General features: G+C 36.9%; 1 protein-coding gene across 1 annotated transcript in view; it reads left to right on the top strand.

The window, feature by feature from the left end:
* Positions 1–14,768, top strand: part of PTPN12 (protein tyrosine phosphatase non-receptor type 12) — a 99,512-nt gene that overhangs the window by 59,879 nt on the left and 24,865 nt on the right. The window contains exons 6-9 of the mRNA XM_081102538.1: positions 3,074–3,145; positions 8,039–8,098; positions 11,162–11,304; positions 13,629–13,695. Of these exons, the coding sequence (XP_080958664.1) occupies positions 3,074–3,145; positions 8,039–8,098; positions 11,162–11,304; positions 13,629–13,695 (342 nt within the window). The remainder of the gene's footprint in view (positions 1–3,073; positions 3,146–8,038; positions 8,099–11,161; positions 11,305–13,628; positions 13,696–14,768) is intronic.

Here is a 14,768-nt window from a genome sequence, read left to right as displayed (position 1 = left end):
TTAGTACTTGTAAAATTCTTCTGATACCAAGTAGAATGCTCTTTCTACTATGCCACAGATTTTACATTTAATGAGAATTCAGCCGGATATTAAGGGGATGCTATTTTATAGGCTTTAAAACTTGCCTGACAACTCTTCATTCGAAATGGATCTTGTGCCAGGCACTTTTTTAAAAGTAGGTTTTATTTTTTTTTTCCCTAGAGGAGGATGTTAATAATGTTCTTATGATTAATCTTGGGGAGATAACACAGTAACTCTTTTTTTTTTTTAATTAAATCTTTATTGTTCAGATTATTACAGTTGGTCCTCTTTTTTCCCCCCATAGCTCCCCTCCACCCGGTTCCCACCCCACCCTCTGCTCTTACCCCCCTGCCCCCCACTGTCCTCATCCATAGGTGTACGATTTTTGTCCAGTCTTTTCCTGTACCCCCAATACCCCTTCTTCCCCCCCCCCCACCCCGGGGGGAATAGTCCACTCCCTTTCTATGCCCCTGATTCTAGTATATTCACCAGTTTATTGTGTTCATCAGATTATTTATTCACTTGATTTTTGGATTCACTTGTTGATAGATGTGTATTTGTTGTTCATAATTTGAATCTTTACCTTTATTTTCTTCTTCCTCTTAAAGGATACTTTCAGCATTTCATATAATACTGGTTTGGTGGTGATGAACTCCTTTAACTTTTTCTTATCTGTGAAGCTCTTTATCTGACCTTCAATTCTGAATGATAGCTTTGCTGGGTAAAGTAATCTTGGTTGTAGGTTCTTGCTATTCATCACTTTGAATATTTCTTGCCACTCCCTTCTGGCCTGCAAAGTTTCTGTTGAGAAATCAGCTGACAGTTGTATGGGTACTCCCTTGTAGGTAACTGACTTTTTGTTTCTTGCTGCTTTTAAGATTCTCTCTTTGTCTTTTGCTCTTGGCATTTTAATTATGATGTGTCTTGGTGTGGTCCTCTTTGGATTCCTTTTGTTTGGGGTTCTCTGCGCTTCCTGGACTTGTAAGTCTATTTCTTTCACCAGGTAGGGGAAGTTTTCTGTCATTTTTTCTTCAAATAGGTTTTCAATATCTTGCTCTCTCTCTTCTTCTGGCACCCCCATAATTCTGATGTTGGTACGCTTGAAGTTGTCCCAGAGGCTCCTTACACTATCTTCTTATTTTGGATTCTTTTTTCTTTTTATTTTTCCGGTTGGGTGTTTTTTGCTTCTTTGTATTTCAAATCGTTGACATGATTCTTGCAATTCTCTAGTGTGCTGTTGCAACTCTGTATAATATTCTTTATTTTAGTCAGTGTATGCTTAATTTCTAGTTGGTCCTTGTTCATATCCTCGAGGGTCTCACTAGATTTCTTGAGGGTCTCACTAAATTTATCGGCTGCTTCTAGAAAATTCTTGAAAAACCTTATAACCGTGGTTTTGAACTCTATATCCAGTCATTTGCTTTCCTCAATTTCTGTCATTTGTGACCTTTTTCTTTGTCTCTTCATTTTGGCTGCTTCCCTGTGTTGATAGAGTGGCTTCCTGTGCTAGGTGTCCTATAGGGCCCAGTGGCTCAGCCTCCCCAATTACCTGAGGTGGACACTCTTGGTGCACCCCTTTGTGGGCTTTGTGCACAGTCTTGTTGTAGTTAAGCCTTGATTGTTGTAGGTATCAGTGGGAGGAATTGACCTCTAGGCCAATTGGCTGTGAGAATCAGCTGTGTCTACAGTGGGAGAACTTCTGTGCTGGAGACACCCTTCTGGGGCAAGACTTGCTTCAGTGGGGCTTTGGTGCTGACTGAGTCTGCCCCCTGAGTGTGTCCCTTATGGATCTGAGGAGTTGTAATCTGGATGGTCCCACTCTGACCACTGGGCACACTGGCTCTTGGATCTCTAAGGAGGTGCTAATTTAGCCTCTGCCTGAGGCTACCCAGCAGCACCTACTGAGAGATCTGCAGATTTCTCTTCTTTGTTTGGGGTTTGGAGGTGCCCAGATGAGACCCAGCTGTGAAGCAATGCAAGCTGCTGTGGGGCCTTGGGCCTTCTTTTGGAAGTTCTGGGTCTCTCTGACCCAGCTGCAGTTTGTTAGGTAATTTTCAGATTGCAAAGGGCCAGGCCTTTCATATGCAAAAGCCTCTGCACACAGCTTGGGTGGGGCGGGGTCTCAGGGAATCAACAGGGTGGAGCAAACAGCTATGGCTGATCCTCAGTCCTACCCTAAGAGGCCCCACGTCTCAGTGTCCCAGTAATCGCTGCAAGCACCTCTGAGAGAAAGCCGCCCTCGAGTTCCAACCAATGCCAGACAGTCCAGTTTCTCCCCGTATGAGTCTGGGTCCCCAGAGACTCGCCTGGAACTGGAGTTCAGAGCAGTTGGGAGCTTGAGACTCCCTCCTGATTGAAAGAGACAACCGCGTCCTCAGTTGCCAGCCCTTTCCTCATGCGCCTCCATACCTCTGCACTTTACTTCCGCACCTCCTCTGAATCTCAGTGTGCTTTTCTCTTTCCTTCTAGTTGTAGAATTTCCACTCAGCCAGCCTTCCTGTGGTTCTGGATGATGTTTGTTTTGTCTTTTAGTTGTATGTTTGAAGTGGTTGTGCGAGGCAGCAATTTCCGGTGTTTACCTATGCCGCCATCTCGGTTTCTCCCACAGTAACTCATTTTTAAGAATAATAGGGACCTGGCTGGTTTGGCTCAGTAGATGGAGCGTCGGCCTGTGGAATGAGGGGTCCCGGGTTCAATTGTGATCGGGAGTACATGCCCAGGTTGCGGGCTTGATCCCCAGTGTAGGGTGTGCGGGAGGCATCCAATCAGTGATTTTCATCATTGATGTTTCTATGTTTCTCTCTCTCTCTCTCTCTCTCTCTCTCTCTCTCTCTCTCTCTCTCTCTGAAATCATTAAAAAGTATATTTAATGATAATAATGAACAATTGGACAAGTATGCATTGTCTCAGCTCCTTGCCTACTGCTGGCAATTATTCTGTTTTCTGGGAAGGAACGACAAGCTAAACACCTGCACACAAAATATTAATAAAAGTTCAAGAAAAACTATGTCATGGATTACTTAACTAACTTTTGTTTTTGTTTTGACAACAGAAAAAGTGTGAGCGCTATTGGCCTTTGTATGAAGAAGACCCTATAACATTTGCACCATTTAAAATTTCTTGTGTAAGTACCTGTTTATATGTATGTTACTTTAATCAGAAAATTGGCATGCTAGACTGATGAATAATTAAATTATAATGTGGTACAAACCCAGTTTTATATAAATCACACGCTCAGTGTTTCCATTGTAAATCTACATTTAATTATACTAAACAAATATTAATATCATTTTTTTATTGCTTTAAAATTTAGAAGTTTTTGGAATGACTTCATAAATATATAAATTCCTTGTACCTTATGTGAATTCTCTGTTAGCCTTTGAATATCAAAGTTGGTGGTAAGTGTTTATATATGAGTAAATGGAAAAACTGTCATCTGGGTGATCTATTTTAAACCCTTGATGACTGGCATGTAGTTTAGCATGTTAATTTTTCATATCTGTTACTCTCTCCACAATGTTCTAATTATATACAAAGATAGGTTTAAGAATTGCCATGTGAGACGTAAAGTTTGATCTTTGTGGCAGACAATTTGATAAGAAACTTGAAATATCTAACTATTTAATGAGCTCTGAAAATGAATTAAATTGAAGTCCTAAAAATAACATAACAGCCGAAACTGGTTAGGCTCAGTGGATAGAATGTCGGCCTGCGGACTGAAAGGTCCCAGGTTCAATTCCGGTCAAGGGCATGTACCTGGGTTGCAGGCACATCCCCAGTGGGAGATGTGCAGGAGGCAGCTGATTGATGTTTCTCTCTCATCGATGTTTCTAACTTTCTATCTCTCTCCCTTCCTCTCTGTGAAAAATCAATAAAAAATATATTTAAAAATAAATAAATAAATAACATAACAGAAATCTGAGAAAATGAATTTAAAAACAACACATGAAGGAAAAAATAGTAAAATATAAGCAAGCTTTAAAATAGTAATAATGATTTGCTTTGGTTTACACATGATAGCACCTTTTTTAATGACCTAAAGGAAGTGTATTTTCTTATTTACTCAAGTCAAAAGATCCAGGATTGAGCAAACACGGAAATTCAGTAACTTAACTATATTAGTCAGAGTTTTCTGGAGAAAGAGAACCAATATCATGTGTATGTATAAAACAGTGATGGCGAACCTATGACACGCGTGTCAGAGGTGACACGCGAACTCATTTTTTTCGTTGATTTTTCTTTGTTAAATGGCATTTAAATATATAAAATAAATATCAAAAATATACATCCTTTACCCTCTGGCAATGGGCAAGGAGACACCTGATTGGTGGTGTGGCTCTTATATCAGGGGCAAAGCAGATGTACAGCCCTTAGTTCATCCTAGCTTGATGCCTGTGTCGGTGGCCAGTGCTGTTTCATGCCTGAGGCACATAAAATAGATATATAGATATAGATATATAGATATAGATACAGATACACACACACACACACACACACACACACACACACACACATCTTTGTTTTACTATGGTTGCAAATATAAAGAAATTTCTCTATGTGACACGGCACCAGAGTTAAGTTAGGGCTTTTCAAAATGCTGACGCGCCGAGCTCAAAAGGTTTGCCATCACTGCTATAATGGGAAAGAGATTTATTATTTGGAATTGGCTCACATTATTATGGAGGCTGGCAGGTCCAAAATCTGCAGGGTGGTGGGTGAGGGAGCTGGAGACCCAGGCGAGCTGTTGTTCAGTTTTGGTTCAGATAGTCTGTTGTAGAACCAGGAAGAAGTGATATTGGAGATGAAAGCAGTCTGTTGGCGAATTCTCTCTTACTTGGGGGCGAGTCTGCTCCTTTTGTTCTATTTAGGCCTTGACTAATTAGGTAAGGGCCACCCATATTATAGTGGGCAATCTGCTGTACCTAAAGTCCACTGATCTAAATATTAATCTCACCCAAAAACACCCTCACAGAAACACCAAGAATAATTTTGATCAAATATCAAACATTTGATATTAATCACTCAATGGTCCAGTCAAGTTGACACATAAAATTAACTATCACATTCCCCATTTCAGAATTGCTTGCTTTTTACTTTGTTTTTCATGGTTCAATGATAAATAATTTCTATGATTTTATTTGTAATTGGTGAGTTCAAGAAGTCCATAATTTTATGATTTATTTGTACGTATAACTTGTGAATTCCTCTGATGCATACCCAAAGCTTAGTGCTTCCTACATTGATATAGAAAGGACTCAACTTATGTTATACAGTCTCCTTTATAAATACAATGTTGTTTTGTAATGTTAACTATAACTCAGAGTTAACTGCCTGGAATTAATATGAAGTCAATACTCTAAAGTCCTGGTTAGAATGAACTGTTTGTTGTGTTAAATATAAGCATTTTTAAAAATCATACTGCATTTCATATTATTTGAAATTAATAAAAATCAATACATACCATATTCTCTACTTCTATGAGGGAACACATCCCCCCTCGCCAGCCCAGGAAGTATTCTACAATATTAACCCCCCCTTCAGTTCAGTACTGTGCAGTGTGGTTGCGTTGAACATTTGCAAATTTTAATGTAATAACTGTACTCAGTGTTAAAATTCAGGTGAAATACATAGTGCTTAACATTCAACAGCAAAACAACTTTAAAATTTTCAACATAGTTTATAATTTGAAAAAAAGATGTATTTTTGGGTAATTTTCAGTTGAACTAAAAATAATTACAAAGTCCTTTATGAGGTTTGATTTGGTTAGTAACAGCTGGTTTGATTTGTCAGCATTGGAATTGATTCCTGCTGAAGAAACAAATTTTTTATGTAAGATGCAAGATAATTTGGCCTGGCTGGTGTGGGTCAGTGGTTGAGCATCAACCTATGAACCAGGCAGTCACAGTTTGATTCCTAATCAAAGCAGATGCCTGGGTTGCGAGCTCAGTCCCAAGTGTGGGTTGTGCAGGAGGCAGCCAATCAGTGATTCTCATCATTGATGTTCGTATCACTCTCTCCCTCTCCCTTTCTCTTTCTGAAATCAATTAAAAAAAATTTTTTTTTAAAGGAAGGTAATTTGTCTTGTGATTGTTTCAGACAACTTAGGATTTGTTATCACTGATGTAAACAAAAATAAAATTTAGAAACAAGTTGATGAAAGTAACCATAGTAAGTGACTTGATTATTTGACAGAGTTTGAGACTAAGGAAGGACAGTATCAGGAGCTCTCTTGGTTTGAGAATGAGGAGGGTAAAGAGTCAGTGGAAGTGAGAGGAGTGGCTAGCAGGAGCTCAGTCACGGATCATAGTTGCTGTATGTAATCCACTTAGACCAGATGTTAGCACACTGTCCATGGGTAAATCTAACCACTACCTGATTAGTAAACAAAGTTTTGTTAGAGTACAACCAGGCCCATTAATGTACATATTTGCCTATCACAATAGCAAAGTTGAGTAGGCAGAGATTTTATGGCCTGCAAAGTCAAAATATTTACTAGCTTTATAGGCAAGAAAAAAATTAAGTCTTGGGCCAGTGTTTTTATTCGTACTTATTTTAGATGAAAATAAACAAAAATACTTCTCCCTTAATGTTATTTGAAAAGTTCAAAGTAAATTAGGATGACTTTAAAAATTAAAGCAGAATAATATTGTATTGTTTTTTATCAATAAAACAATATGTTGCTCTTGAAGTCATTGCCTATGGTTTTAACTACTGAAATAAAGCATTGTTTGCTTAGGGACAAACTGACATAGAGGTTTTACTCTAATACTTTGACAAATGGTACTAAAAGACTTTTAAAGTGGTAATGTTGCCGAAACCGGTTTGTCTCAGTGGATAGAGCGTCGGCCTGCGGACTGAAAGTTCCCAGGTTCGATTCCGGTCAAGGGCATGTACCTGGGTTGCGGGCACATCCCCAGTAGGAGATGTGCGGGAGGCAGCTGATGGATGTTTCTCTCTCATTGATGTTTCTAGCTCTCTATCTCTCTCCCTTCCTCTCTGTAAAAAATCAATAAAATATATTTAAAAAAAATAAAAATAAAGTGGTAATGTTATCCTTAATCAGAATAACAATTTGGCAGTTTCTGAGCATATCCTTCCTTCTATAATTGGATCCAGTTAACAGAGGTAAGTGTTAAGTAGGGAAAGGAAAACTTTATGGAAAGATGTAATGGTTGTAGGTGGTAGTAGGTACTAAGAAGTGACATTTTGTTTGTATTATTTCTATTACATGATTCTGGTGATGTTCATTACTTTTACTGGAAGATAGAGTTTTAGCTAAGGAATTAGTTAACAGATACTTCTATTTAAAAGTATATATACACCACCCTCTTTCTCTTCAACTATGCGGTGGAATAGCGTCCTAGGCAGACGCAGAGTTGCAGATCTTTGTGAAAACCCTGAGTAGCAAGACCATCACCTTTGAGGTTGAGCCTAGTGACACCTTTGAGAATACTAAAGTAAAATCCAAGACAAGGATGGCACCCCGCCTGACCAGCAGTGTCTGATTTTTTGCGGGCAAATAGCTGGAGGATGGCTGCACTCCCTCAGACTTCAGTATCCAGAAAGAGTCCACCCTGGCTTGGTGCTTTGTCTGCAGGGTGGCAGCATTGAGTCGTCTCTATGCTAGCTCACTCAGAAGTACAATTGTGACTTACTACACCTGCCTGCACCCCTGCACTGTCAACTGCCAGAAGAAGTGCAGCCACACCATCAACTTGTGCCCCAAGAAGGTTCAATGAGGCCCCTCTGCCACCTCTTCAGCCCACATAGTGGCCTTCTGCCTCAATCCCATGGTCCTGAGGCCTCAATAAAGTTTCCCTTTTGTTGAATGGGAAAAAAAATATATATATATAAAGCTTAAGTTCATGGCTTTTAGAATGATTATTTTTGTAATTACTAGGTACACCAAGTAATTGTTAATTTTAGAGTGTAGACTTTACGAGTTTCTTATTTGTTTTGGTGAGTACTGTATATGTTTTAATGTTACTGACTCACAAGTGTTTCCCCCTTTATTTAGGAAGCTGAACAAGCAAGACCAGACTACTTCATTAGGACACTCTTACTTGAATTCCAGAATGTAAGTATTTTTCATTTAGAGAGAATTTCTAAGGATAACTTTTTAAAAGATTCATTGTATTGCTTTTTAGAGAGAGAGGAAAAAGGGAGAGAGAAACATCGATGTGAGAGTGAAACATCAATCTGTCTCCTGCACGTCCCCTACCGGGTATCTAGCCAGCAACCTGGGCATGTGCCCTGACTGGGAATCAAACCAGCAGTCTTTCAGTGCATGGGATGACGCCTAACCAACTGAGCCACACCGGCCAGGACTCTAAGAATAATTTTTAAAGAGAAGGCATAAATAATATATACTATCTTACATAGTTAAGGAGACTTAAAAAACCTTTTAGTTATGTACAATAATGAAGAAAATCAGAGTAATGTTTTATTTAGTATCTTGAGGTTTATGCTTATAAAGTTAGATAGTAATGTAATATAAATAATTATCCTATCTAATAAAGAGGGAATATGCTAATTGACCCTCACACCATTGCAAAGATGGCGGCACCTATAGCCAGTAAGGAGGGAATATGCTAATGGACTGCCATACCCTTAAAGATTGCGGTGCCCAGTCCCCTCAGCCCCGCCGGCTGTGGAATTTTGGTCAAATTCCTTAATCTTATTGTGCCTCAGTTTGTTGATCTAAAAATGAAAATCATACTATTAATAATTCATAAGAGTTAAGTTAACCATTGTAAAGTTCTTTATATGTGTGGCACATACCAAGTGCTCACAAGTCCCCCAGTCCCCTCAGCCCCCCAACCCCTCAGGGCCGCCTTGAGGTGCAGGCAAGCCTCATATGGCTGCTGCCCAGCTGCCCAGGGCTGCCCAAGGCTCAGGTAACCAGGGCCGGCCGAGGCTTGCACTGCTGGGAGTGGCAACAGCAGAGATGTGATGAGAGCGTTACCTTCCCCTGATAGCCAGGTCACCTCCTGCCCCTGAGGGCTCCCGGACTGTGAGAGGGAGCAGGCCGGGTGAAAGGACACCCCCCTCCCCTCCAGTGCATGAATTTTCATGCACCGGGCCTCTAGTAAAATAAATAAAATAAGATAAATTTTAACTAACTTAGAATAGCTCTCCCTAAATTTAATTTACTGTATTTGGAATAGTTAGTTTCTTTGCTATAAATGTATTCATTGCAATAGCATATTATAGCATTGCTTAGGTAATTATGACCCACTTTTACAGTCTATAGTATTTTAGAAAGAGACAAACTACCATCAAAGCCAAGTAATCATTTAGATACATATTGTTTTCACTCAAGGGCCCTTGACTTCAGTGTTTCAGAGCCATATGGAATGATAATTGTCTAGGGAGAAATCAAAGAAAAAATCTGATGGACATTAGAGGATGCTTGTCAACTTCTTCCTCAATTTCTCTATTTTTATTAGCTTAATTTTGAAACCATATTATATAATTTAGCTTGACGTGAAGTTCATCATTCTTTCCCAACTAATGCATCTGTAAACATACTCACAACTCCTACTTTGCTGTTTATAAGAAAACATGGTACTGGTACTCTTATTCCCCATTCTGACTTGACTAATCATGTTCCTTTAGTTGAGTTATTTATTATACTTTTGTTGCTACTTTTAATTTTATGGTGATAATGATAGGTACCTTATTAAACTTCAGTGATGTATCAGGCATTTCAAATAGTGGTTATCTCCATTGCACATTAATGAAGATAATAGAGTCTTTAACACGTTAACTAGCTTCCCTAAAGTTACTCAGTAAATGGCAGAAATTGAATTTTAATACAGTTTTAATCTGGATTCAGAGCAGGTGTTCTTTCAGTTAAACACTTAGAATAACCATTCTCAAGGTTTTTTCATAGCAGAACTCTTACATCCTTAAAAATTATTGAAGATTCAAAGATCTTTTGTTTATGTGGGTTATATCTTTCAATATTTACTATATTGGAAATTTAAACAGAAGAAAACTTAAAAGCATGAATACACAAGCATATATTCTATTAGCTGTCAAAGTGATCACATCATCATAAGTCAAGTAGTCTTGGGAACACCGTGCTGTACACACATGAGAGAATGAGAGTGAAAAGGCAAATAGAAAATACATTAGTACTACTATGAAAATACTTTAAAACTCACAGATCCTCTGAAAGTGTCAGGGGTTGGGAGTTCCCCCATATATACTGACTCATCGGAAAGAAGACAAGTGGGTTTGGGGTTAAACAGGTTCATTTCTAATTTTCTTTTTCGGCTTAAATATTCTATTAGTCTTCTAGTTGCAGTAGATTCTAACACAGTGCTTATGATATATTGTTCATCTACTTAATGCTCTGGATTAATTAAATAGTATATACAGTGTAATGGTTAAGTTCAGATCCCACATTGGTCACTTGCTATGAAATTTTTTTTTAAATATATTTTATTGATTTTTTACAGAGAGGGAGAGAGATAGAGAGTTAGAAACATCGATGAGAAAGAAACATCGATCAGCTGCCTCCTGCACATCTCCCACTAGGGATGTGCCTGCAACCCAGGTACATGCCCTTGACTGGAATCGAACCTGGGACCTTTCAGTCCTCAGGCCGACGCTCTATCTACTGAGCCAAACCGGTTTCAGCATTTTTTTTTTTAATTTTTAATTTTTTTTTATTTTATTGCTATGAAATTTTAAACAGGTTATCTCAATTTTCTTACCTATAAAATGAGAATAGTATTAACAGTACCTTTCTTATGACATTATATGGCAATTAAGTACTAGGTAGATGGTAAATAGTCAATAAATGTAGACTATCACTAAATTTTTAAATTTTTCTTTAAATGTTTTTATTGCTTTGTTTTTAGAGAGAGGGGAAGGGGGGAGGGAGGGAGGGGGGGGAGAGAGAGAGAGAGAGAGAGAGAGAGAGAGAGAGATTGAGATTGAGATTGATTGGTTGCCTCCAGTACACACTCCAACTGGGGATTAAACCCGCAACCTACTTTGTTTTTTTAATGTGATACTGAATACCATACAACTATCTTGAAATGGCAGTAAAGTGAGATATGCAGCTTTTCTATGTTTTAAAATTTGCAAATGTATTTTCATAATTATTGAATTTTTGTTATTCTTGAAGGAATCTCGGAGGCTATATCAGTTTCATTATGTGAACTGGCCAGACCATGATGTTCCTTCATCATTTGATTCTATTCTGGATATGATAAGCTTAATGAGGAAATACCAAGAACATGAAGATGTGCCTATTTGTATCCATTGCAGGTACAAAAGAATTTTCCAAATATTTAAATACTTTGGAATATAGGTGGCCTTATAATATGGGTGATATATTGTATTTTGGAGCCTAATTTTTGAATTTGCATTAGGTCATTATACAGATTCCCAAATCATAAAAGCTATCTGAATCCTGAGGCAATTTTTCTTCCCTTAATCTCTAATTTACATTAGCTTATTTTAGGAGACTTCCATAGTACTTACTTCATAAAACTGCTATCAGTTTATCTCTTTAAGTGACTTGGATATTTACTGGTTAATTAATTCAGTAGTTAAATGGAATACTAAAGTTATTTTCTTATCTAACTGATCTGATTGTAAAGCCTACATTAGTAGAAGGGCTGCTTTTTTATTTTGAGGCCGGAAAAGGTGACTTGTTGATGGAGATGTGACCGTCAATTAACAATTGATTAATTAAAAAATATTATTATGACCCTGGCCGGTGGCTCAGTTTAGTGTATTGTCCTATACACCAAAAAACTCCCAGTTCAATTCTCAATCAGAGCACATACTTGTAGTTTTGATCCCCAGGGCTTGTACAAGAGGCTACTGATCACTGTTTTTCTCTCACATATCTCCCCCACCTCCCACTTCTCTCTAAAAATCAATAAAAGTGTATCCTTGGTGAAAATTTTAAAAAAAAATTGTTTCTGTAGTTACTTGAGTGGTTGGTTGACCTTTTAATCAAGTAGTTGACTGGTTAAAAAGAAAAAAGACCTACTTAATTGTAAAATTAAAAGATAAAGCAAATTCTTTGAGTTCTTTACAAATTAGTTGAAATTGTAAACAGTTTAAACATCCAATAGCAAAATCTTTGGGCACATCTGTAATTATTTCATAAGGATAGATATAAAAGATATGTTTTTATTGATTTGAGAGAGAGAGGAAGGTAGAAGGGAGTGAGAAACATTGATGTGAGAAACATCAATCAGTTGTCTCCAGTATGCATTCCAACCAGTGACCAGGAACCGAACCAGCGAACTTTCAGTGCACCGATGCTCAACCAACTGAGCCATACTGGCCAGGGCAGGAAATAGATCTGAAAGGGGGATATCTAAGTCAAAGGATGTAAAATTTTTAATTCTTTTAATACATATTGTTAAATTTGTTATCCATAAAGCTAATGTTAATTAGAAATATTCCTACCACTGCCAGTTTGTGTGAGTGCCTATTTCCCCAGAGTTGCCTCAATACTTTGTTTTAATGCCTGTGATAGAGCAAGCTTTCCCTTTTTCATTTTATGTCTTTTATGTTCTTTTGTGAATTGCTTGCTTGTGTACATTGCCAGATATTTTATAGTAGTAGTAATTTATCTCTTAATAATTATACACTACAAATTCTTTATATATTGGAGGGTGTTAACTTTTGATCGTGGTTTTTCATGGTTTTTATTCTGCCTGATTTGCCATGTATATATTTTAAATTATGTAGTCAGAGTTGTGACTCTCTTCATTTATGATTTATGTCTATTGAGATATGCTTAGAAAGTCCTCCCCTAACACAATAGCACTTAAAGTTTTGCCCGTATTTTTTAGCACTTTACAGACATTTTTTTAACATTATATTTTTAATTCATCTGTAATTTTTTTGTGATTAAGGTCGGAGGTAAGAATTCACTTTTTGCTCTCCATTGTTAGCTTACTTTTCCTGTATCATTTATTGAGTGGTCTAGTCTTTCGCCTTTGATTGACGAATCCATTATGTAATAAATACTTACATATGCTCAGATCTGTTTCTGTACTTTCTGTTGTGTTTCATTTATCTAGTTGTTTATGTCTCTGTATTTTTTACACATTTAACCATCAAGTTTTAAATATATGTATTACTTAGCCCTTGTAATTCTTGACTCTAAAATTCTAGAAATGTTTTAGAAATGTGTGGAATTGACAAATGTATCAGTTTAAAATGAATATTACTTCTGTTCATTATTAAGAGCTTTTTAAAAATCATACTAAGTTGCTTATAATGTACTTTATCAGAACTTCCTGGATTATGTGTTTAACAAACTATTTTTTGGAATGAATTTATCTCTGCAAGATATTTTGTTAACTAAGGTTTTCTGAGGTAGAATTAGACTTCCACAGTAAAGGTTCCTAGATATTCTGTGAGTCACTCTTGAAAGTTCTTTAAACTTAATAAAAACAAGATCTAAATACTAATGTTAAGGTGCACATACAGTACTTAAGTACCCTAAGAAGAATTTTGTCAAATTTCTTAAAAAATGTTTTGCTTCTAAATATATTAACATGCTTTTTATTTTACAGTTTTTTATTACAAAAATTAAATTGTGTTTTCAAACTTTGTATTCATAGTGCAGGCTGTGGAAGAACAGGTGCCATTTGTGCCATAGATTATACGTGGAATTTATTAAAAGCTGGGGTAAGAATATTTTTATGTAACATTATATCCAGTTGATCTATTATGATTTTCAAATATAATGACTAATTGCAGTAAATTACAGCATATGCTTTGTTACTTTTTTAGAAGTAGCTTTGGTATGTATGAAATACAGGTTAGCAAAAAGGTATAAATGATGCATTTTACTTGAGATAATACACTGGGCGCAAGGTAAACATGTCACCCATTTGTTCTCTGTGAATTAATACCTATATTAGGGATGTAAAATCTGCATTGACTTTTCAAGATACAGAATCCTCTTTGGCCAAACTGCCCAGATTAATATTCTGGTTCTGTCATTGACCAGCTGTGGAATTTTGGTCAAATTGCTTAATCTCATTGTGCCTCAATTTGTTGATCTAAAAATGGAAATCATAATACTAATAATTCATAAGAATTAAGTTAACCATTTAAAGTTCTTTATATGTGTGGCACATAGCAAATGCTCAGTTTAGTGTTTGTTTTTATTACTATTGCTGCTATTATTACCACTACTGTTTTCAAAAAATTGTGTATATGGAGGATATAGAGATAAATAAGACACAGCTCTCATTATGGATTTGAAAAACACAATCTCCTTATTATACATAGATTCGGTTCATTTGTTGATTCTATAATATGCTTGGTTTCTATGCATTAGGGAAAAGCTTTTAATTCCTCATAGCTTTATGATTTCCCTGAATATGTCAATCTATGTCTTGTATAAAATAGGATTAATAGCCCTGGCTGGTTTGGCTCAGTGAATAGAGCATTGGCCTATGGACTGAAGGGTCCCGGGTTCGATTCCAGGCAAGGGCACATGCCCAGGTTGTGGGCTCAATCCGCAGTTGGGTGTAGAAGTCAGCCGATCAATGATTCTATCTCATCATTGATATTTCTATCTCTCTATCCCTCTCCCTTTCTCTCTGAAATTAATAAAAAAAAATTTTTTTTTAAAATAGGATTAATAATATTTTATTTCTTTCCTTTTCCCCTTCCATTCTTTCTTTTTCTGTCCCTTATCTTTTTGTCAGTTTTCATTTTTGCTAGGGTATATTTAAATTTTAGACAGTTTC

The sequence above is a fragment of the Myotis nattereri genome, assembly GCF_964212035.1.
Source record: "Myotis nattereri genome assembly, chromosome: 11".
NCBI lineage: Eukaryota > Metazoa > Chordata > Mammalia > Chiroptera > Vespertilionidae > Myotis > Myotis nattereri.
This window is presented reverse-complemented; position numbering and strand designations above follow the sequence as displayed.